Raw genomic sequence first — 23,315 nt, 5'->3', positions numbered from 1 at the left:
GGCAGGATTTGTAAATTAGTAAACTTAGCAATCTCTTTCTGTATGTAATGTCCACTAGTGCCGCTCGACAGTTGATATAGCACTATCAAAGAACCAAAACAACCGTCAAGTCTCACTTAATTTTACTTGTATCTTACTCAGATTTTTGATAATTGAATAATTTTTGTAGCTAGAGGATTCTTTATATTCTGTAAACTAAATGTATACACCAAGTGGCTACATGGGCAAGTATACAAAATGTGCATCCTTAATATTTATTTCTTCAGTACCAAAAGCAAAATCAACTGCAATCAGGCCAGTAAAGTCCATAATTGTTTTGGAAGATGTGGAGTGGATGCCCCTCCAATAATGACACCATTATTGCCCCATGATTAACAAATTTTACTGGTAATATTTATTAGTCCTCTAAGAGCAACAGGCATGTCACCATCAACTACACAAGGCTTTTCCAACATACTAATAGGTTTAAGTCTTCCATTATGTTGCCTCCTGAAGCTCAAATACTGTGCATTGCCTTGGCAGTATTGTTTAAAGTTGCTGAGTAGCTCAGAAACCTCTATTAAAATTGTGCCCACGGGTCTAGTGATACTTGGCATTTTTTTGCAGTGGTAAATTATCATAATTTTTTAAATACAAAATATTGTTTATGAATACTTCCATTTTTGTAAATAAGTGCTTGGAATAATTTTTAGAAATTTTAAGATATTTTGTAATTTTAGTACAAATTTCAACTTTTTTAGGCCCCTGTTGAAAGAGTAGCGACTCTGTAGTATGTTTTCCAAGTTATGTAATTCCACTGGATGAGTGAATATTTAATAGTCTGCTGTTGCCATTATTTAAAATGTTCGAAACCTTGGGAAATTCCATTCCCCCCTTCTCGACTTATGCCGCTCGTAGTTTGCCATTTGCATATCGCTATGGTTTATATTAGTTTTATTAATTCTGTTACGGGAGGACAACTATGTGTATGTACTACTACACAACAGTTATTATAACCTCGATATACAGTCGTATTTGAGACTGCGGATGGAGGAACAGGCTCCAGTTTTCGAGGTTAGCTGCGAATATATTGAATATGCAGTCGTGGACAGCCTACGAGGGGTGGTCCTCCAGCTCGGGGGTTGGGCGTGAGGCTAACAACCATTCACCGTAAAAAAAACAGCATTGTTACGAAAAAACATAACCTAAAAGCCTCGAAACCGGACGGACTCTTTGGTATGACCATGGCAGGATTTTGTTAGCCAAGGACAGGGTCCGGTGGAGGGCTTTGGTTATTTGGTGATGAACCTTCGGGTTCCATAAGCCATCTAGTTATGGTTTATATTAGGCTCGGCAGATGGCGGATGTTACAAAAAAAAAATGGGATGGCCTTGAGATATGTCGTGAGGTCGGGAATGCTGCTCATTTTATAAACATAGTTGTTTAAATCGGATATGAACGCTGAACGTCAATGCTGTAGACATTATAATTAGCGTGTATCACTTGTGTCTGCTGTTTTATCACGTTGAAAGGTATGTGGTTACGTATTGTAGGTTATGGTGCTTTTTCCCATCGAATTTATCTCCCTTTCTTGGCATTTTATCGACTAGAATGATCTTCCTTTCTTCATTACCATTTATAACATCCCGATATCCGTACTCATACTAAGTGTAGCAGTAAAATTGTGTATCATAGTAGTGTAGAAATACATTAGGGGTTAGTCGGTGAAGAGTTGTGAAGGAGTCATCTCCTGTTTCAAAGTATTGCCCAGTCAGGGTAGTTGATGTAGCAGCCAAGATTTAAACATGATATGTCATGAATATAAAAAACCCATCAAAATGCTTTTTCTCTGTTTTGTTCATATCTAAGTCATGCTGTTGTCAGTTTAAAGTACTTTTTACCAAAAGCAAACCAAGAAATGAAGCTGGGTGCTTGTGGTCATGTATGAATTTATAACTGTTCAGGTAAAGTGCCTCTGCTTAAGTACACGCCATGAAGGTGTATGTATGTACAGGTCTTTGTATTTTACTCCAGTCATGAAAATTTCCAGCTTGCCTTAAAAAGTATGACATAATTCAGGTTTCTCATGTTCCAGTCTCAGATGCCTCAAAATTACTAAATTTCACCTTGAACACATTCGGGTCATTGTTATCCATTTATAACATACCCATTTAATTGCTAATGAACACAATTGAAGTGGAGAATGTTTTAAGCAAAAGCTGCAAGAAACTCCATACAATGAAAGTGTGGTAAAATGTGATAAACTGTGCCAACATCTGCACAGCTGTATGGATTTATGCTACTTCTAATAAATGAACTGTGCACTTGCTTACTCATTTTAATACTTGATTTCAGCATTACTATAATGAGTCCAGTGGCAAGTCCTACAATTGGAACCCAGTTTGGAGGGCTGACATTTTTTGCTCAGAGCCATCCTGGTGAACTGTGTGGCAGCAATGGTCTACCTTTGACACCTAACTCTATCACCATATTTGGTCAGGCACAGTTCCTGAAAACCATCAGTCATCCATATCTCTGCTCCTACTTGGACATCATCAGAGGAAAACATGGTGTGAATTAAATTGACATACTTTGTGACCTTTTCTGTGCCTAATATAGTGGAATTTAGTGAACTGAAGTGTCACTTGTCATGGTTATACAGTCAGGAAACAGTGAATTTGAGTTAGTGCCTAAAATGGTTATTTACTATATAATTGTTACTAGCAGCCCATTTAATTTTAGTTTGGAGATATATAATTTGATTTTTCTTGCAGAGCGCACTATGGTGGTGTCTGAATATCATCCCCAGCTAGTAAACTCCAGAACACTGTCTTTAGATGAAGTAATCAGTATTGCATCTCAGACACTACAAGCATTAAACTACCTTAATGAACTTGGAATTGTACATCGCAGTCTGTGTCCAGAGAACATAGTACTGACAGATCGTGGACATATCCAACTTTTCAACTATGGTTTATATTATATGACTAATGGAGGAATGGATGTCTCATTTCCTATTGGGTAAATATCTGGTGGGTCTTGAATTATTTTATTTTTATATGTGAAGGAATCATTGTCTTTGTTTTGACATGCTATAGTAAGGAATAAAATATAGGAAACATCAATTTGTATGAGATTTGAGGTAAGTAAGTAAGAATTTGGATTGTGGTCTTTTGAGTTGTGGTACTGTCATATGTAGACCTGTAGGTGGTTACCAATGTTTCAGAGGGATGTGACACTTTCATCTTTGAGGGAGAAATAAAGATTCAGTTGGTATGTTCCTCTGAAACACTGGTAAACTCCTCCAGGACTATGCAATGTGAGTACCCATACCAAAATCGGAAACTTCAAGAAAGATTTTGTGTATTGTATATTTAGAGGATTGTACTTGGGGAACTTCCAGAGAATAAGGGGTGCGTGGGTTATGAAGCCCTAAGTGAAGTGAAATACACAATTATATTATATGTGATTATTCTATTTTCTGACCTACCATGCAGACAGTATTTTGTAGGATGATCAAAGAAATGGTTAGAGATTTTACAAGAAATCCTGGCATAAACTGTTAGGTGGATAATAGTTTTTTTTTTTAGGCATCCAAAATACCTTGCCCCAGAGGTGTATCTTGGTGGTCGTGGTGCTAAGTCTGGTTCGAAGGTTGATGTGTGGTCCCTAGGCATGATTATTCTGGAACTGGCACTTGGAAAACAGCTGTGGAGTGACCTCAAGTTAGCACAGTGCATGCGTAAGGTGCTAAGCCTATTACACATCAAGGTGTCAGTGTTGGAACGCCTGGCTAGAGAACATGGCTGCTGGGAAGATTGTCAGGTGATATACTAGGATACTCTACTACTGATTGTTCAGTGTTGGTGACATTAACTGCTTACAGTATGTGGAGAAACTGTTCCTGCATTGTTTATTTTGTGATCTAATTATATATTCAGTAATTTTAGTTCTGCATCACTCTATAGTTTCACACAGTCATAATTTTGGTATTGCTAATGTGAGAAAAAGTATTATGATCTTATTCTTGCCAGTTATATTTCGTATAGAATTTATGACACATCTCATTTGCTATAAAATAGAGCTTCAGGATATTGGTTTGTTTATGTACTATTATTGTTTTGTACTTTGGATCTAAATTTAAAGTGTAGGTCCCTACAGCATACCATTAATCTTCCTTTCAATACTGCAATCTTAGAAATGATTAATTCATCTTGTCCTGTGTGCAGAGGGCAGAAGCATCTGTAAGAATGGAATTTACCTCAAGCAGACAAATAGACTACAAATAATTTATCTTTTGTAACTGTAAATTATAAAAATATGTAGTTTTCTTCCATATTATAAGATCTTTTGGCAAATGGTGCAGTAGAAATAGAATATTTTCAATACATTCGTGTATTTTCTCCTTTGATCGCTTTTAATTTATTTAATTTGTGCAGAGACTTCTCTTTCAACTGTGAACAGTATTGTTTCAGGAGTTTCCAGCTGAACTTCATGATTTCATTAGCAAGTGTCTGAGTGTTTCACCTTGTGAACGTCCCACACCACGGCAACTGCTGCGGCATCCTCTGTTTCAAGATGTGTCTCAAGTAGATGTAAACAAACATTCCAAAGAAGAAATGCAGTATCAAGTGTTCCCAGGTTTCCAGTCTCATCGTATTCCAGTCTATCAGAATGTGAAGCATCCACTGCTTGAACGCAGCTTACAAGAACTTTATTACCTCTGGCATCTTGCTGGTGGGGATGTGCAGGCAGAACTCAAGAAGCAGGGACTGATCCGAACAAAGGCACCTATACTGTCCATACCAAAGTAAGTGGACTGCTTTTCAGAGTGATCATAACTCAACAATCACATATGTTACAGAAAAAAGTTTTGTGTTACAAGTTAAGATAATTGTTTATTTGTTTATCATTATGACAATATGTTGTCAGGAGAAGACATCTAGATATGTATATGAATAGTGAGAGGATCTTGGGAAGTTCGTGGGTTTCTGTTCACACACAGACAGAATTTCCAGAAACTGAATTTGTCATTATGCAGATCTGCGTTTCTATCTTCATCATTTGTGGAGCCCTTTTAGTCGCAAAAAGCATGCATGCCACATGAAAATTCAAAGTCAGAGATATAAAAGTATACAGGCCTGGTTGTAGTGTAGTATCAGTAGTATTGCAAATCAAACTCTAATAACATTAGAGTGGCTTGCCATTTTGGTCTCCCAAATACTGGAAAAGGGAATATAATTAAAAGCTGAGAATGTCAGTTGTTAAGGTGCTAGATAATGTAAAATGATGATCTGAATGCCACATTCTATTTCTGCTTTAAACAAACAGTAAGAAACATGCATAGTTTTTGCTTTCTCTGGTAGTAAACCATTTAATTTATATCCACATTTCTTTCTATAGCTTGGTTTTATTGGAAGGAACAGTATTTGGGCAAGTGAGAGACCAAACTTCCATGCTGGATTTACGAGTTGTGCCTCTTCCATTGGATACGCTATATCAGAGATTAGTTCATGTACCTCTCACAAGTTATTACCCCCTTGTGGAGATTAAGTGAGTATGAATATTTATGGTTTCATACTTTACTTCTATACAGTTGTAGCTATCCTAATGCTTTAACCTTTTTATATTTTCAATTTCAGATCAGAAATCATATCAAAAGAAGATGGTGAGCAACTGGAAGCCGCATCTCTCCCATTAATCATTCGAGAGCGTGACACAGAGTATCAGTTCCATAGAATTGTTCTTTATGATAGACTTATTAAGGTAAACTTTCCTATATTTAGTAGTTTTGTTCCTAGAAGACTCACAAATCATTTAGCATTTTGCAGGATCTTAATACATCATGATACACTTGATACTTATGCTTGCTTTTTTCCACATGTCAGCACTCAGAATATTGAAGAAAAATAGAAATAAAGTGTGTAATAATAAAAACACCATTGGATTTGAGGTTTTCACAGCAGTGAGTGAATATGCGGTCTTCTGGGTTGTTGTGCCAGACTACACGGTGCAACAACCTAGAAGACCGTAATCTTCAATAAAAACACCCACCACCACCAGAAATGGTAATTTAATGTCCAGATATTTGTAATGTTAAAAAAACAAAACATTAAAGTGCTTATTCTTGTAATATTCCACATTTCTGTAAATTAAATAAAATAAATTTGTTATGCTTTATTTTGTGTATTTAGTAATATGTTAATGATTATGATAAGTTTTCGTTGTCGAGTCATTACTGTTTCAAGCATGTATGTTAAGCTGACTTTTTATTCAGATCTGTGTTCCATAAATTAATATTAGAATTTTCAGTGAGATGTTGGAAATTGTAATAAGAGGCTGTGAAGTAAACTGAGAGTGAGTCTTGTGATAACCAAATTTATACAACTGCTTCCATTTTATAATTTAATTAACTGCCTGTAATTGTTCACTGTTTCCTGTGTACAGGGTTATCCTTATAAAAAGGCAGCAATTCTTAAAGAAGCTCACAAGGATATACCACCGTTGTATCGTGGACATATATGGGCAGCCTTGCTGGAAGTTGATGGTGATGTGGATGGGTATTATGTGGCAGTGGATAAGGAAACCCCCACTCATACCGACAGACAGGTCATTGTGTACTTCAGCTTACTGTATTTTTTAAAAGTAATCAAGGATTCTCTTCATAATTTAGCATCTGAAAAAGGAGTGATTTTCTTGTTTTGTGGAAAGCAAATCACTTTGTTAGGATGAGTGTTTGCATAACCAGTAGTACAGTGTACATGACTTTAGTACATGTACCAAAGATCTGTACTATATCTGTAGTAGTGTTATTAATAGTACAGCAGGTAAGGGTGGTTGACTGGTGCATGTTTTTTAATTTAAAACGATAGTGAGTGGGGAAAAAAGTGATTAAGAATTGAAACTGTAAATAAATTATTTTTTCCATTAATTTGAGTTTTGAGGAATTGTATAGTTTCCGGGAAAGAGAAAGAAATAGATGGATGAAATTACATACCAAAAGACTTCCATAATTTGTATTCTGTATGAACTTATATTCTTCAGGTGTCTTGGCATATTCAGATTCATAAAAAAGGTGAAGTGTTTCAGACTGATATTTCTTCTCTCTCTTGTATGAAGAGAAATAATATTTTACTTGTTTTGTTATCACAGTTTTTTTTATGTGACAGATTGAAGTGGACATCCCACGCTGTCACCAGTATGACGAACTGCTCTCTTCTTGTGAGGGACACCGGAAGTTTAGACGTGTACTTAAAGCTTGGGTGGTAAGTCACCCCCAGTATGTGTACTGGCAAGGACTTGACTCCCTGTGTGCACCCTTTTTGTACCTTAATTTTAACAATGAAGGTAAGTCTGGTTGGCACATTCTTGGAATTTTAAGATTATCTGAGTTTTTTTGTCCATATGCTTAACGTGCTTTACATGGATATAACATGCTTTAAATCTGTTACTAAATAAACATTTACAGTCATTATATGCTTTCTAAGGTACTATAAATCTAAAAATATTTGTATACCTGTGTTAATGAATATTCTGTATTTAAACAATATTACAGTTGATATTTGTGTTTTATTTAATTATACTTTCAGTAGCAAAGACTATGTGGTATCAAGTTTTATAATTAATGAACAGTGAATTGGAAAGTGTGTGGAAGGAAGCAGTCATGACCTAATTTAAGGTATTATCCCAGTGTTTGCCTGGAGGGACAGAGGAAAACCACAAAAACCATTAGTCAGTATGGCTGAGGTTTTAACACTTGTCTATTACATGCAGATAACTGTGTGTGAACCTGAAGATGACTATAATAGAACATGAAAGTTGTAAATGAGTAATATTTTTGTGGAGTTAGAATAAAAACTGTAATATTAAACTGCATTGCTGAGTTAAATTCATGTCATTAATATGTTTCCTGTTTTATCTAGCGCAAGCATTTGCATGCCTCTCAGCTTTCATTCCAAAGTACCTACATAACTTCTTCCTGAAGGATAATACAGCAGTGATACAGGAATACCTGGCCAAGTTCTCTCATTTGATAGCATTCCATGATCCAGCACTAGAAAATCACTTGGTTGGAATTAACTTTATACCAGAACTATTTGCTATTCCCTGGTTTCTCACCATGTTCTCACGTAAGTAGCATGATAATAAGAAGAGAAGCTTAAATAAGTATAATAATTCGTTATTCAGGATTTATTCTTTTATGTACAATTTATGTTTATTAGGATATTATGATAGAACTTTATAAAATCTTTATATTTATGCAGTTATAGACCATAGATCTAGTTCCAAAATTTGGGATGTTGTAGTACAAAAATAATATCATTTTTATTCATAATGATGCCATTACCTCAACCAGGATTAGTGTGTAAATGATAATACATCCTGACTTCCTCTCTTGCAAAGAAGATTTCAGTATGTTTTCAAATTTTTGCTTGAAAAAGTTCCAGGTTAGGATTCTCTTACATACAAAATATGATTGTCTTATAAAATGTTTATATTGAATTTAATAAATTTATTTATATTTCAGATGTATTCCCATTGCATAAAATTTTTCATCTTTGGGACAAACTTCTTCTTGGAGATGCTTCATTCCCACTCTATATTGGGTTGGCAATCTTGCAGCAACTCAGAGACACATTACTAGAATCTGGATTTAATGAATGTATCCTCCTCTTTTCTGATTTACCAGGTAGGTGCTCTGAAGGGCACATTTACTTTGCATATGTTGAAACTAATTATTTACAATTTTCTGAGGCCTGCACAAGAATTACAGTTTCAAGCAGTAGGTAAATTAGCCTTGAACTATACACAGATTAATGAGGGGAAATGCTGGCTGAAAGTTTACTTTGATTTGTTTACAGTCACACTGCCTCAGCCTGACTATAGAGATATGCTGAACTCATTGCCTAGCCTTTGTAAATTAAAAGTTCAGTTACAAACATCAAGTTCATTTAATTTAAAAATATATGATTTTATGTAGAAAATAAGAATAAAACGTACTGAATCTTGAGCCACTTTTGTCACCTCACATCCTCGGCCTGTTCAGCAAATATCCATCTTAATATTTCCTCTTATCCACTCCTTGGTCTTCCAAGTGGTCATTTGCCAAGAGGTTATTTCCTCCAGCCTAGCTGTATGTCCAGCTCATAATAATCTGCATTTCAATATCCTAACAGCACAGGTGACTTGTGTATAGCATAGAGTCCCATGTGATTTAATACTGGTACCCTAATTTGTTCACTTACTTCATCATACATACATCAGAGATCATATGAGTATATTCTGCTCTATATCATATCCTGGTTTTAGTGCTTTGAAAATGGAAGATAATTATTGAATGAAATAATAAGCATTTTAAGAATCTATTATTATTTTAATTTTATCTTTTTTTCCCAAATTTCTATTTGCTGTTGTTATTTCCAGATGGATTTTACATGTTTCCAAATTGTTTACATAGTATTGCATGTATTTATATTATGACTTGTTGCTGATTTTAATTTTCTGTTATGCTTATATGTTAGTTGTATTGATATTTACTAAAAGACCAAAAATGTACAAATAAAAATAAATACAAATTTCATTCTTAAGAAGTAGGAGTTTGATAATGATAGCATCTGTTTCCATTCATTAGTCACCTAGAATACCAGAATAATCTTCATAAAGACTTCTTTGTGCAGAGATTGACATGGAACGATGTGTAACAGACTCCATTGAACTGTACTGCAGCACCCCACGCAGCGTTACATATCGGCAACATGAACTGCAGCCTGACGCATCAGCTGATAATGAAATAAACACAGAGCTGGTTAGTTCTTTAATATTCTCTGATTGTTGATATAAATTATTTGTGGGATCAGATTATTGATACAATTAGTATACATTGGAAAAATTAATTCTAAAGGGTTTTGACAGCGGTGTATTACAATTACTGTTACTGGAATTCTAGACTGTCACATGTCACATGTCTAGACAGTCATATGGTATTGTGAAAAGAACAAAACATTCTGGAAAACATCCATCCTTAGATGAAAAGGTGGGAAATACTCAACTGAACATAATTCTCCACCTTTTCACCTCAGAATGGAACAGACCATGCACTTTGGTCAGTGGTAAGATGGAAACAGGGTCTGTTATCAGTAAACTGGGTTCTGTTAAGTCAGGCCAGTGATGCACATCCACCATGAGTTTTGTTCATGCGCAATGGTCTGATGCAGTGGCGGTGTGTCATGAATTTGGGTTTGGTTAGTTAGGTCACTGACATGCATGCACAGAAAATTATGTGCAATGCTTATGCACAGATGACCATGCACAATGGTCAGATGGAATGGGGGTAAGTTATCAGTAAGTTGGGGTAAGTTTAGGTCAGTGACAGAGGACCAAATGCAATTGTCATGTGCAGACAAATATGCACAATGGTCGGATGCAGTGGGATCTGTTAACAGTAAGTTGGGTTGTGTTTTTTAGGTTAGGTTAGGTCAGTGATGCTCATGCACATTAAACCAGTAGGGGAAGAGTGGGCAGAATCAGGCATTTACTACTGGCCACTGAAGAATACTTCATTATATCCTCTTATTCTGAGTTAATGTTTTCCACAGTTTAGTTTTTGAATCTCTTGTGTTTCGTTTATGTAGGTAATGAGTCCTTTGCCAGTAGCTGAGCTACAGTCTGAATTGTGTCCTCGCATTAGTGGTGCTGACCTGCTAGAACTCTTACAAAAGAAGAAGTCCAAAGTAGTCACTGTGGACATACGTGCTGTGGAAGAATACAGCCGTGGTACTGTGGCAGGAAGCATCCACATTCCTTGGTCTTCTGCATCGGTCCCTGAATTGAGTACACTTCAGGCCAGCAAAGGACGCATAATTGTGATTTTGGGGGCTCATGCATTGCATTCAGCACAGGTGAGTTGGCATGAGTTATTCTTGCCCTTAGTTTTAGTGGCTCGATTTTATGTATTACTTTAGCATTCACCGTAATTTACCCTGAAGATGGTACCTGCTGTTTTTTACAGAACATTGAAAAACCTTCAACAGTTGATATGGTTTCACCCTGGAAGCATAGGTTAATTATAGATATGTTGTTATATGTATCAAGAAAGGAAAGAAAGCAAAGTCAAAGACGAGGATGTAGGAAGGAAATGTCATGACAGAAAATTGGACCCTTTCCTCGTCAGTGAATATTTAACCCTTTGAGGAGGAAAACCATCCATAGCTCAAACAGATGGATGCCAGCTTATTACCACTGAACTGCAGGGTCTCTCTAGAGTAGTCCACCTAGGATTTGTAGCAAAGTGTTGCTAGGGCAGATTCTCCTGAGTATTTCAAGTTACCTCTGCCAGCCATCATTCAATCAGTGCTTCATAATCACTCAACTCTCTGCGAAGAGAATTTGAAGATGTAGCACCATGAAGAACAGTCTACCGGTGGATGTGATTCTGAGATAGTTCATCCACCAGCCAATTTTCCCAAAGATTCATCTTTATGTTATGTTCTCATGTCCTTGGTCTCCCAAATGGCTGTTTTTTAGAAGGTATCTTCACCAAAATGTGCACATATTTCTTCATCTCAGGTACAGTCCTAACCCATCAAACATCAAAACTAGGTTACCTTTTTAAATTGTAGAATTCTTCCAGATTGTTCAGTTTCATACATTTTCCACTCACTTAAATCCTCTTTGATTCAAATATGATTTATTTTTCTTAGCACTTTTCCAAGATATTTGTGATTTATGTTTTTCTCACAATGTAAGTTAACACATTTTATGACATGGTTTTAATTGCAACTAAATCTGTATCTATAAAATATGAAAGGGAAATAGATGGGAAGAGAGTTATGAGAGTAGAGTATACATAAAAACTGCATATTTTTATAAATTGCCTGATGTTATTATATCTGCTGCTTTCTGTTGTGGTGAAGTTTAATTAAGAAAATGTATTTCAGTTTGGTAAGCACTTGGTGCAAAATGGTTTTGCACGAGTATGTTGCCTTCATCGGGGAATTCAAGTCCTGCGCTCAACAGACGTCCTCATAGTACCTGGAGCCATGTGACATGATAGTGGTGGGAATGTGGTAGCCTGCAGTGCAGTTGATCATTCTACTGCCCCATACATGAGTCCAGGTAATAACTGTCACATATGTTTTGAAGCATTCATGGTGATTGGATGCTTTAAAGTCTTCTCAATCAGCCTTGTAAGTACAGAGCTACAATCCAGTGTTTCAGAGACATTTTCTGAAATGTTCGATTGTAACTCCATTCATGCATCACCTGAGAAGACTTCATTGTAACTGTCACATATTTACAAAATAATTGAGTGGTGGTTGATTGTAGTGCTATTTGCTCATGAATTTGAATGTGCTCATTTTCCATTCCTTTTTTATACTCATGTTAATGTTTCCTCTTTTTTTCCCAGTGTACAGGAGACCATTTTAAACATTTGGTGACAATTATTTTCATTACAATCTGGCAGCTGTAATATTGCAGTATCGTGAATGAAGACATCAGAATTTAGTCTATATTTTCTGAGTTGTAAAATGTTGGTTTTCAGTGTGACCCTGATTTGGTACTGTAATTCTGAGTTATAATTATTCTGTGCATTTAATATCAATTATATATGTATGTATACTAAGATTGAAACTATCAAAGGATTATAATTTTATTGAAAAGTTAAAACAATTCTCAACATACTGTATACATTTTATTTTAAGTTATTACTAAACTAGAGAAAAGTATGAAATATACATGCTCTTTAAAGAGCTAGTCTTGCAGGCACAAACTGTATACAGTATGTTTGGTTATGTCAAACATGGTACAGACTGTATGCTTAGTGTAATAGTTCTGTCTGTTTTGCCAGAATTTGAGCCTTGAAGTTTGTAATTGGTCCTCTGTGACATGAAAGTTGTCTAGGATCAATAACCTTACATTTTATCACTATCATTAAAATAGTCTCTCTATTTAGACTTATTCATATGTCTTCAGGATTTCTTACAATGCTGAGGAAGTAATTTTCTCTGTCTGATGGATACAAGTGATGAGCAAACTTCAAGTGTGATTGAAGATTTCTGTCTTCTGGGTTATTGCGCTGTGTAGTCTGGTCGATGTTAACCAACGTTTCAGAGGTCATACTGCCTCCGTCATCAGGGCGATGAATATGCCAATAGGGTGTGAGGAGTTGGATTTTATAGGCAGGGAAGTGAAAGGTGTAGCCTGCCCCGAGCCAATGGGAGCAGGTATGGGAGTGGACCAATGGTAGCACGTGGGCGAGGGTGGGAGAGGGAGAGAAAGTAGAGAGAGAAAGGTGAGTGTAGTTGTATGGATAAAGGCCCTGAAAAGGGCCGAGTTAGTGGTCTGGTTGGTTCTGGCGGCGCACTCTTGCTCGTTCTCGGAGTCCTCGGAGTGTGTGGATCAGAGGCTTCCAGGACCGGCTCAGGTGAAGTCCATCTTCCCTGTTAAAGTTATCAGGATGAAGTTCGATCTCGATGGCTTCCCTGATTAACCGGTCCATGTAGCCGGTTTTTGAGGAGAGGATAGCAGTGTCCTCTAGCTGTATCTTGTGCTCCAAGTTGAAGCGGTGTTCAGCAACCGCAGATTTCTCGGGCTGCCCGAGCCGGATGTGGTGTTCGTGCTCCTTGATCCTGGCCTCAACGGAACGGCCTGTCTGGCCGATGTAGACTTTTCCGCACTCGCAGGGAACTCTGTATACGCCAGGCGTCTTCAGTCCTAGGTCGTCCTTTACCGGCCGGAGAAAACTGGGAATTTTCTTTGGCGGAAGACCAACAGACTTGATGTCGTGCCTGGCCAGCAACCTGCTTATGCGGTTGAAGGTCGTCCCGACGTAGGGCAGGAAGGCAACCGAGGCTGGTTTTTCAGTAGGCGGTGGCAGCCTCGCAGGCGGATTGAGAGCTTTCTGAATCTGACGGTTGCTGTATCCGAGGACTCCGAGAACGAGCAAGAGTGCGCCGCCAGAACCAACCAGACCACTAACTCGGCCCTTTTCAGGGCCTTTATCCATACAACTACACTCACCTTTCTCTCTCTACTTTCTCTCCCTCTCCCACCCTCGCCCACGTGCTACCATTGGTCCACTCCCATACCTGCTCCCATTGGCTCGGGGCAGGCTACACCTTTCACTTCCCTGCCTATAAAATCCAACTCCTCACACCCTATTGGCATATTCATCGCCCTGATGACGGAGGCAGTATGACCTCTGAAACGTTGGTTAACATCGACCAGACTACACAGCGCAATAACCCAGAAGACAGAAATCTTCATATTCACCGCTGTGAGAACCTCAAGTCTTTCAAGTGTGATTGGTGGTGGATCAAGTGGCAAGTAACACAGTGCCATGCTCTTGGCCCAAAGTTAGGAGTGTTATCTCTGACTCAACTTTTGGCTTGTCTGGAGAAAAGCTGGTAATATTTAGCAACATGAATGAAATCTCACCAAAAAAAGAAAATTTTGGTGGTTGAATAATAGTTCGTTTTAATACCTTCTGAGTTATTGTTACAGCCACAGATGCTGATCTAGTACCCATTCTTGACACATAGATGACAGAACAGTATGCATGATGTAATGTTTCCAGCCTATAGCATTGAGTTGTATATTTGTGTTCTGTAACTCTTAGACCCCCATATAGTACTACTTATCATATCATAGATTGCAAAACCTGAACATTCCCAGTCACAACCTCTCAGCACACAAAGATCTATACAACATTTCAAAATATCATATAAATATCTTGAGGTGAGTTGTGTTTCATTTGGATGTACTCATCAAGCAGTATTATTTGATGAAGGTAACAAATGATGAAGCACAGAAGTGCGATAACGTTTTGATAATTTTTCCATGAATGTAAGCTGATCACCAATATGATATCCCTCCATTGGAGCAAACTGAAAAAGAAAATAATAAATAGTTTTGTAATTATAGTGCTGTGAAATGAACATTATTTGGAGGAAAAATATAGTATGATGCAGTGTCTATAAAGTTATGATTCAAGATTTTAACTTTTTAATAATTAATGCTAGAAACGTGATACAAAAGGTACCCTCATAGTTTGCACGAAATATGTTGTGTCTGGCATTGTAGTGGATGATACAGGCCATTATACGAATAATGTAGGTAATTCAGTGGCCGTGTTTCATATATAGAGGAAGGTTCAGTGTTTTTTGTGGTTAAATAAATCTGAATCCATATTTCACATTCATTGCAAGTATCATCATGTTTTTGGAGAATGTCCACATAAGAACTTTAGTTTGACATTGGGACAAACAACTGAATTGAAGTTTAGTGGAGAAAAAATTACTAGTTCTAGAGAATTATTTATTAAAATGATGTAGGATGGAGTATTTATTCCTTAGGTGTGTGTTATATACATACCATTATCTGTTCCCAAAGCTTTCCTTCACTTGCAGCTTGCAGGATTTTTGGTTCTATATGTCGCAACAAACTTACGCAGAAATATAATGTAAAGTCAGGCTGGTTTAAAACACTAACAACTAGCCAATGACAAATCTGGGACCAATCAAGTATGTTCCAGAAACACTGAGCCATCCACTGTCGACAGATGAGCCACCAAGATGCTCCAGCAAGCTGAATCAAACAAATTACTATTCGCCACTTCTTTAAATACAAACACACAAATTCAGAGTTTGAATGAATTAAACATGTTCAGACTTGCACAAGGAAGAAATAACATTTATCTAATATAATATGGATTGAGCTGACTTAGGGTAGGGCCAGTGACAATCTACACAAGAACATGAAGTCGATTTATTTTTGGTTCATATTGATCCATAGCCTTTCTTTACATGAAGTTCAAATTCAACATAATTTTCTCAAAAATGGCGCATCATACCAGCAAATTAGTGCATGCCATACAATATACATCTCATTGAGATATACATCCTTTATTTTAAATGTTTTGATATGATGAACATTTAATAAAATTCAAGGTGAAATAATTTCAGATTCTGTATAGCTCTTAAAAACTTTGAAGCAATGTATTTGTGTCCGACACATAACAGAATTACTTACTGACATTCATTTTCATCATTCTGTTGCAGAAAATACATAATAACATATTTAATAGCAGTTTTGATAAGTCAAGTTTGAAAATACTTGGAAAATTAATTATCTTCCTCAGTGAATTGATATCCTTTCCAATCTTCAGTACCTTATCTGCATATTGCTGTGTAGTAGTAGTAGTACTTGTAATAGTAATAATTCAATTAAATATGATTATATAAATAAAAATTATAATATTACCTGAAGTGCAGAGAAAGCTAGCGGCAATTCCATTTTGACTAGCAGTTCAAGTTTGTGACCAAACATAACCAAATGCTGTGAGAAGGTACACTGATCTTTAGCTGTAGCAAGAGCAGGCCATAAAAATGGTGCCACAGCTAAGGATGATATGCTTTTTATACAACTGTGACATCTGCATAAAGAATGAAAATTGTTACATATTAAGTATTTATGTGTAAAAATTCTGGTAAGGTGACTACAGACTGGTAGAGTATTTCATTTCATTTCATACAAGTGAAATACTCTCAGTCTGAAGTTACCTTACCATATACACAGATAAATTACACTGGATATTTATTCCACATTGAACGTTCTGAATAAGAAGTAAACTGAAGAATGAGGTCCGAAAAAACATGGGCAATGAATGAATGCTCATGTTTTGTCATTCTGTCAACACGCACCTTTCCACATTGCCTCCACACAACAGAAACAAAGTGGCCATGAACCAGTCAAATCCCTGAAATGTTTCACATTTTTTATGCCTGAGGAGGTTGTGAGACAAATGGATGAGCTGAGTTAGGTTTTCTTCATTTTGTGAATTTTCTTGGAGTAGATGAAGCTCCAGTCCATACCTGTTTAACATACAATTTTAAATTAGCTCACATTTTATGAAATACTAAATTACAGCAGTATAGTAATGTAAACCAATATTAAAACAAGCTTTTGGGAAGAATTTATAAAGCCTGTTTTGCATCATATTTTTCAGTCTATACAGTGAGGGTAGCAATAATTATTATCTAATTATTGTGATATTTATTGCTCTGTTTCAGTGCATAATTTACACTAATACAAAAATTCCAATTATGTTATCACCTTCACTGTTGCCATGTTTTTAATTGTTTACACATATGTACACAAAAAAATTATCTTATTTGAATCCGAGTCCTTTCATTCTGAGGGAGTTCTACAAGGAAGTTCCATCATGTCTTCAGAGCAAGTCACATCTTACATTCAGCAAGTGTCCCAGATCTGTTCCTAATCTAGTTATCATCTAAAATAATAACCAATATATATCTGACCTGATGGCAACTTGTATTCCAAGACATTCTTCTGGAAACAGTACATCACTTTCATATATTTGCATTGGTGAATTTAAATAAGACTCTGAATTACAGCTTAACTTTGCAGCTTGTTCAAGTAGATCTATGAGCACACAAGCCTGCAAAATAGTGTTCAGATAAGCATAAACATCACAACATACCTTAACATGCTTCAATATGTAACATTTTCCACCTATCAGATAATTTTCTTTGGTCAAAATGTTTCTTTTGTCACATTGTTTTCAATCTTTGTTCTTCCTTCAGTAAGAGAGACTGAATTTCACACTCAGACACCTGAACTGTGTGTCTCTAAAATGTGTCATTTGCATTACCACTGTGTGAACATACCTTTATGTCAATGTTGAACGAAGCCTTGTATGCTCTCCTGGCATGAGAGAGCCAATTGGCATCATGAACACCTTGTTTAGTATCTTGGAGGAACCTCTGAAAATCAGTCTGACCTCTGGGTTGAGTACTTCTCTTTTTCTTTGCTGCTGATGTGAGCTGTGGAGGTGGCAAGGTACAAAACAAGCCTGACTCACCATTTCCATCAGTATCTATAATGGTTGGAGGTAGTATTCGTTCTCTGGGGCCACCCACTATATATGTTGCTACGAGAATCTGGTGCCTCATCAGGCTACATTGGTCAATTATAATGAATTTATTAGCAGAACTTGATTTCACTCTTGTTCCTTCTGTTTCTGTTATGTCTGAGTCAAAAGTTATATTTTCAGACTGAAGCTTTAAAAGTTTCTCCTGTTTGAGAAAAAGGAAACAATATCAACTGATTTTTCTGTTTTCTCAATGCACCATACACTATGACAATATTAAATTCTTTATATATGATAATAGTATCAGAAATTTTGGTTTAAAACAATTTAACTTCTGAAGATGTAAATTTCTAATTTAATCAATCTGAAACATTTTCTTCTGTAACTTACATAACTAGAGTTTATTCTTCCACGTCCAACAGTAATCCCACAGTGCAGTTTTATTATTGATTTTAGTAGCAGGTTTAATTATGTCTGTAATAATTACATAAACTAAGAAGGCTTTAAGTTAAAAGTATGTGTTGAATTGAAGATTATAGTTCACATTTTCCAAATGTATAATATTATTTCATGCTGGTTCAGATATTCTCTCTCGAATATTCATAGGAAACACTTAAGACAATGAATCATATCTACAGACCTGATCTCCAAAAGCATTTGTGTCACACACTGCGGGTGTACTGGAAGTCTTTCTACCTTATTCATAAAGCAAATGAGAAATCATTATTCATGCCTGAAACTTAATAGTGTTGTTGAGATACAAACAGACATCCATATTTGTAGTAAGAGCCCTCAAAGTTAATAAGCTAATGTAGTGCCAGGGCTCTACACTGCTCTCCAATGTTAGTAGTTCTGATAAGGTTGTGGGACCTGGATCAGCTTCCACCAGAGTGCCTTCACTGCTGCTGCTCTCAGGATCAGAAAGAAGAGATGCAATGCCTAAAAAATAAAAGTTTTATGTAATGTGTTGCATCATTCATAAATATAAACACGACTGTGTCTTAAAAATGTATTTCATGCAACATTACACATTCTTGTGTGTTTTCTTTTTATGTGTAATCTTCTTCTGGGGCTTGAGTACCTCAGTGATCCCAAGAGCTATGCTGGCAGTAGCATAGCTACTGGTAGGGCCTCCCTAGCCAGATTGGTTGAGGGGGAGAGGTCAGACTAAGACAGGTACCCTGGTCCTCCAGGTTGGTTGTTGGTGCAAGGCTAACAACCTTGCACCGTAAAAAGGAAGATGTTTCGAAACCTCGATCAAAGCCTCGGACAGACGGACCTAACAGAGGACCGAATGGAAGAGGCGAATTGAGGAGGCCATGGACCGAATACGGACTGGAGAGCCATAGAAGAAGAAGAAGATTACACATAAAAAGAAAACACACAAGAATTCTCCTATCCACTCCCATAGAAAATCAAAGGTTCCCTTTAATCTTTTATATGCAATATGTTTAAAACATTTTTGTTCCTGCAGGTCCCAGATATAACCAGGGGAAGAAAGATAGACAATTGAGGGAGACAAAGCGTGGGTGTATGTGAAAATAAAGAAGTGTGTGCACATGGAGTTTAGAGATGGTGCATGTGTGTGCAAATATAAGCCTATACATTTTATGAATATTCAGAAGAAAGTTTTGGAATTCACCTTGCAGATTCAGAACGAAGGTGCATATAATATTCATGAAATGCTGTGTGGCCTCAAACTGCTTCTGCTCTGAACCAGTGATCAATGCCATGAGATCTTCATATTCACTCCAAAGATTGCATAATGGTCTAGCCAGAATTCTGTGACTCTCTTCAGCTAATACACTTATACCCTGAGACACAGTAGTAATCAGAGAAACTATATGCCTGAAGTGTGGATCCTCCCATGAAACATGGGAAGGCTGGAGAAGTGTTGTGAGCAAGTCTTGGAGGACAAAACCGTCTTGAGCCAATGCAAAAACACCACACGGTGTAGATGCAACTTCAGTCAGGAAGCTTACCAAGGACCTGTCAAGGGACAAATTTATTGGTTGTTTTATGGAACAAATCAAGTACTGAAGTTTAACAGCCTTGAATAATACATGATAGAATGATTATGAGAGGTGAATAAGGAGGGAGATGGAAGAAAGTGACTGTAGTCTATATTTTAAGGCACTGCTAAATCATCTATATACAGGCACTGATGAAAATTATTAAGTTACCAGCATAATTCAAACCAGGCACTTCCTCAGTGAGTCAGAGGAATTGAGATCTGTGTAATATGTAAATTAATTAATACAATTTAAGCAGCTTTTTTAATGATGGTCTAAGTTTTTCCATGATGTAATGTTTAAGAACAGGGGCTTTTTGTTGTCATGTGACTGATTAACAAAATAAAAAAAAATGTAGGTTGCAAGTTTAATATCTGGACATACTAGTGTCACATTTCTGACACTAAGATGAAGTATTGCAACTTGAATTTAGCTGAGCGTATTTCAGATATTAATATTAGTTATACTGACAAAAATCTGTTCAAATTATAATGTATACAGCTGAAATTATTTCCTTAAACTCTGCAACCTCTCTTCATTTTGTGTTTCCTTTGTCAGTAATGGGTTCAAAGACAAAAAATGACTCACGCTATATGTACTCATATATGAGTAAATTTTCTGATTCCATACAGAACTCTATGCACGAATTTGGTCACATATCTGTGAAAGCAGTGGAATTAAAATTGACTCTTAGTGGTTTATAGAAAGCAACAAATAATTAATTTGATTGTTATTGTTTACTAGCTAAAGTTAATTGGTATACTATCCAACACTGAACACTCATAATTTTCTGCTTAAGCACATACCATGAAGATGCACTGAGAAAACTCCACACATAATGTAGTATTGGATTTTCATTGCATCATTTTGGATATGTATGTTAATACATACATTAATATACATTCCATGGACCTAAACGTTAGTCAGAATAACAACAGGATGTGGAATAGGTCATAAAAATATGAAACATACAGACAAATACTGTTCAAAATATTATAAGATCTCATCAAAAATAAAGGTTTCAGCCATATTTGTCAACTTAAATCCTGCTTATACACAAAAGAAGTCAGTTAATATGTCAGCTTCAAATTCAGTCTACCTGGAATGTGGAAAATAAACATATTATAAAACTAACATGCATAATTTTTGAAACTGGTTGTGATAAACACTCAAAATGTATTACTTACATATATAAGGCATGTGACTGAATATCATAATCTTGAGTTCTTAAAGTGTGTCCATAGGTTGAACTATATCTGCTGGGATCATTCTTGGAGGACAGTTGTTTGTATAAATCAATAACAGTTGATATTAGGTGTGAATTCATTGCATCCAACACAGACAAACCTTCATGTATCCTAAAAAGTTTACTACATATTTCAACCAATGACAGAAGTGCATCCATGTTTGACATGTCTTGGTTGCTCAAGAGAATGGTTGTAGTATGAACAATAATTTTTGCTGGACTGGAAACGTTAGTGTTAGTACTGCTGGGAATTCTAATGGATTTGGCTGAAAAATCTCTCTCTAATGAAATGCTCATGTATCTATTCTTCCTCATTCCAGCAGCAGATGTGTTGGTACTCCTGTGATTGCTACATAGTTTTGCAGTGAATTTCCTACATTTCTGCCTGCTTCCTAGAAGGCAGGAGATTCCATTGCTGCTACCAGACAACTGATGTAGTATGTCTATGGTATGACATGGTATATTACTACATTTCAGTGATTGAATGCTTTCATTTTGTATAGGTTCTATTATTGTTTCTATCAAGCTGTCACTAATTTCATCATCTCCATTTTTCAAAAGCTTCTTAATGAATTCCATTAAAACTTCAGATCCTGATGGTGGTGTAAGTATTGCAGCTTTGTAGTTACTTTCTAAGTTCATGTATGTGATCATTCTAACAAGAATAACATCTAAAGAAATTAGTTCAGATGTGGTCTTTACAGCAACTGGAAAAAACTGTCGCCCTTTCTTATAGCAAATAACTTTGCTTAAAACAGACAATGAGTGTGCAAATGTTGCATACTTCACATTGTTGCCTGATATAATGTTCTGAGATATGTATTCTGGGTGGTAATTTTGGTACATTTTCAAGTAAGAAAGTGTTTCTCCAACCAGGAATATGATGAAGGCCGAATTTTGTGATAGTGTATTAAGAAACAAATGTCGACCAAAGGCACCATGTAACCAGTGTGTGCACCACTTTGCTTTTGGATCCAAGACAGACAGAATATGGAATGGAAACATTATGTCTCTGGGTAAATTAAACCTGTTATCATAAGTATGCATAGAAAGCAAATTAACAAAGGCTCCAGCTACCTCTTCAACACGTCGCTCACCATATCTTAACCAGTTTTTTGCCATTTCTCTCACTACTTCAATAATCAGTTGAGAGATTTGGTTAAGATGGTGATGAATAGGGTTAGTCACATCTATACCATTCTTAAAACTGGGAAGGAGATTATGATTGCTAGAATAGAACAAATGCATTCCTTCAACAAGATTGATAAAACCCTCCTTTATGCAAACCTGTGAAGAAGATTGCATTAATTTAGCATGGACCATCAAGCTTAAATTGAATACTTCGTTGTCTTTTTCACACAGATTCTGTCTTAAATTAAGTTGTATCTGGGGCCAACTATCATTTTCTGTAACTTCAGGGAGAACAGACTGAAGAAATGAGTGAAGTACCTGTTTCCTGACTTTTAAGGAACTGGGATGGGAGGTACCTACATCCAACTGCTCACACTGGAGCATGTCACCATTTTCACGACACCGCACTTCATTATTTACAGGTCTATGCAGTGCTGACTGGACTACTGGGAGGTCGGAAATAGGATCATTTTCAGTATATGATATGAAGCTTTTGATGCTTAAATGAAGTGTACTCTGGATATTTTGTAACAAAGATGTCATTGTTGGAGAATATTTCACAGATTTCGTTATGTTGTGAGCCACAATTTTCCATGTTTTTGGAGTAATTTCTCCTGCATTATCAAGTTCGGTATTAACAATGCCATCCAACTTTTCCTTTATACTACTTCGAACAAAATGTGTCAGATTTGTACGAAGTGAACTATTTCCCCTCATATATATGCCCTGCTGCACTGGTTTAGATACAGTACTAGAGAGAGTTTCATGGAATGAAGATACTTCCATGCTCTGAAAGATCAATCAGACTTTCTTAATATTGAAAGCTGCCATAGAAATAAAATTACACGCCACGACCACCATATTTATTTACATATTAATATACAACGTGCACCAACTGCAGAAGACACGAAAGCAAAATAACCAACTACAAAAGTCAAACCTCGGCTGTAGGTTGTCATAGATACCGTCTACTATATGTTGCTCGTCCAGAACACAGTCTCTGATCGAAATAAGGGGAAAAACAAACAAACAACAACTTAAATTTGCACACTGTTCG

At 36.4% G+C, this 23,315-nt stretch overlaps 2 protein-coding genes across 5 annotated transcripts; one reads left to right on the top strand and one right to left on the bottom strand.

Moving 5' to 3' along the window:
* The first annotated feature begins 20 nt into the window (after positions 1-20).
* LOC110840096 (TBC domain-containing protein kinase-like protein) lies at positions 21-12,936 on the top strand. The gene is made up of 15 exons (XM_022084885.2): positions 21-1,511; positions 2,335-2,549; positions 2,754-3,000; positions 3,570-3,804; positions 4,455-4,789; positions 5,383-5,532; positions 5,622-5,745; positions 6,427-6,588; positions 7,149-7,326; positions 7,902-8,108; positions 8,507-8,668; positions 9,657-9,784; positions 10,611-10,877; positions 11,916-12,093; positions 12,386-12,936. Exons 2-14 carry the CDS (start codon positions 2,345-2,347, stop codon positions 12,021-12,023), a joined length of 2,508 nt encoding a protein of 835 aa, XP_021940577.2. The 5' UTR covers positions 21-1,511; positions 2,335-2,344; the 3' UTR covers positions 12,024-12,093; positions 12,386-12,936.
* On the bottom strand, positions 12,604-23,315 carry LOC110840099 (protein broad-minded). 4 transcript variants are annotated; one of them, XM_022084896.2, is made up of 9 exons: positions 21,069-23,192; positions 19,512-19,858; positions 18,603-18,808; positions 17,667-18,074; positions 17,298-17,437; positions 16,680-16,850; positions 16,240-16,411; positions 15,352-15,564; positions 12,604-14,864 (listed from the first exon to the last, which is right to left on the bottom strand). In XM_022084896.2, exons 1-9 carry the CDS (start codon positions 23,042-23,044, stop codon positions 14,745-14,747), a joined length of 3,753 nt encoding a protein of 1,250 aa, XP_021940588.1. In that variant the 5' UTR covers positions 23,045-23,192; the 3' UTR covers positions 12,604-14,744. The 4 variants fall into 4 exon arrangements, with proteins under 4 accessions (XP_021940588.1, XP_021940589.1, XP_087209768.1 ...); XM_022084897.2 differs by having other exon boundaries at positions 17,667-17,822; XM_087353642.1 differs by lacking the exons at positions 19,512-19,858; positions 21,069-23,192 and adding an exon at positions 23,199-23,315.

The sequence above is a fragment of the Zootermopsis nevadensis genome, unplaced genomic scaffold (genome assembly GCF_977971745.1).
Source record: "Zootermopsis nevadensis isolate Lab colony 2312 unplaced genomic scaffold, Znev_1.0 Znev_ptg000022l, whole genome shotgun sequence".
Lineage (NCBI taxonomy): Eukaryota > Metazoa > Arthropoda > Insecta > Blattodea > Termopsidae > Zootermopsis > Zootermopsis nevadensis.
Note: the sequence above shows the minus strand (reverse complement) of the source record. Positions and strands in the feature narration are given on the sequence as shown.

Coding starts and splice junctions, on each gene's coding strand:
- LOC110840099 (XM_022084896.2), bottom strand. CDS start 23,044: ATGGAAGTATCTTCATTCCATGAAACTCTCTCTAGTACTGTATCTAAA. Junction 18,809..19,511: donor CTTCGTTCTGAATCTGCAAG/GTGAATTCCAAA, acceptor TTTATTTTTTAG/GCATTGCATCTCTTCTTTCT. Junction 16,412..16,679: donor TGTGGAGGCAATGTGGAAAG/GTGCGTGTTGAC, acceptor TTCTTTATGCAG/ATGTCACAGTTGTATAAAAA.
- LOC110840096 (XM_022084885.2), top strand. CDS start 2,345: ATGAGTCCAGTGGCAAGTCCTACAATTGGAACCCAGTTTGGAGGGCTG. Junction 3,805..4,454: donor GCTGCTGGGAAGATTGTCAG/GTGATATACTAG, acceptor GTATTGTTTCAG/GAGTTTCCAGCTGAACTTCA. Junction 4,790..5,382: donor CCTATACTGTCCATACCAAA/GTAAGTGGACTG, acceptor TTCTTTCTATAG/CTTGGTTTTATTGGAAGGAA.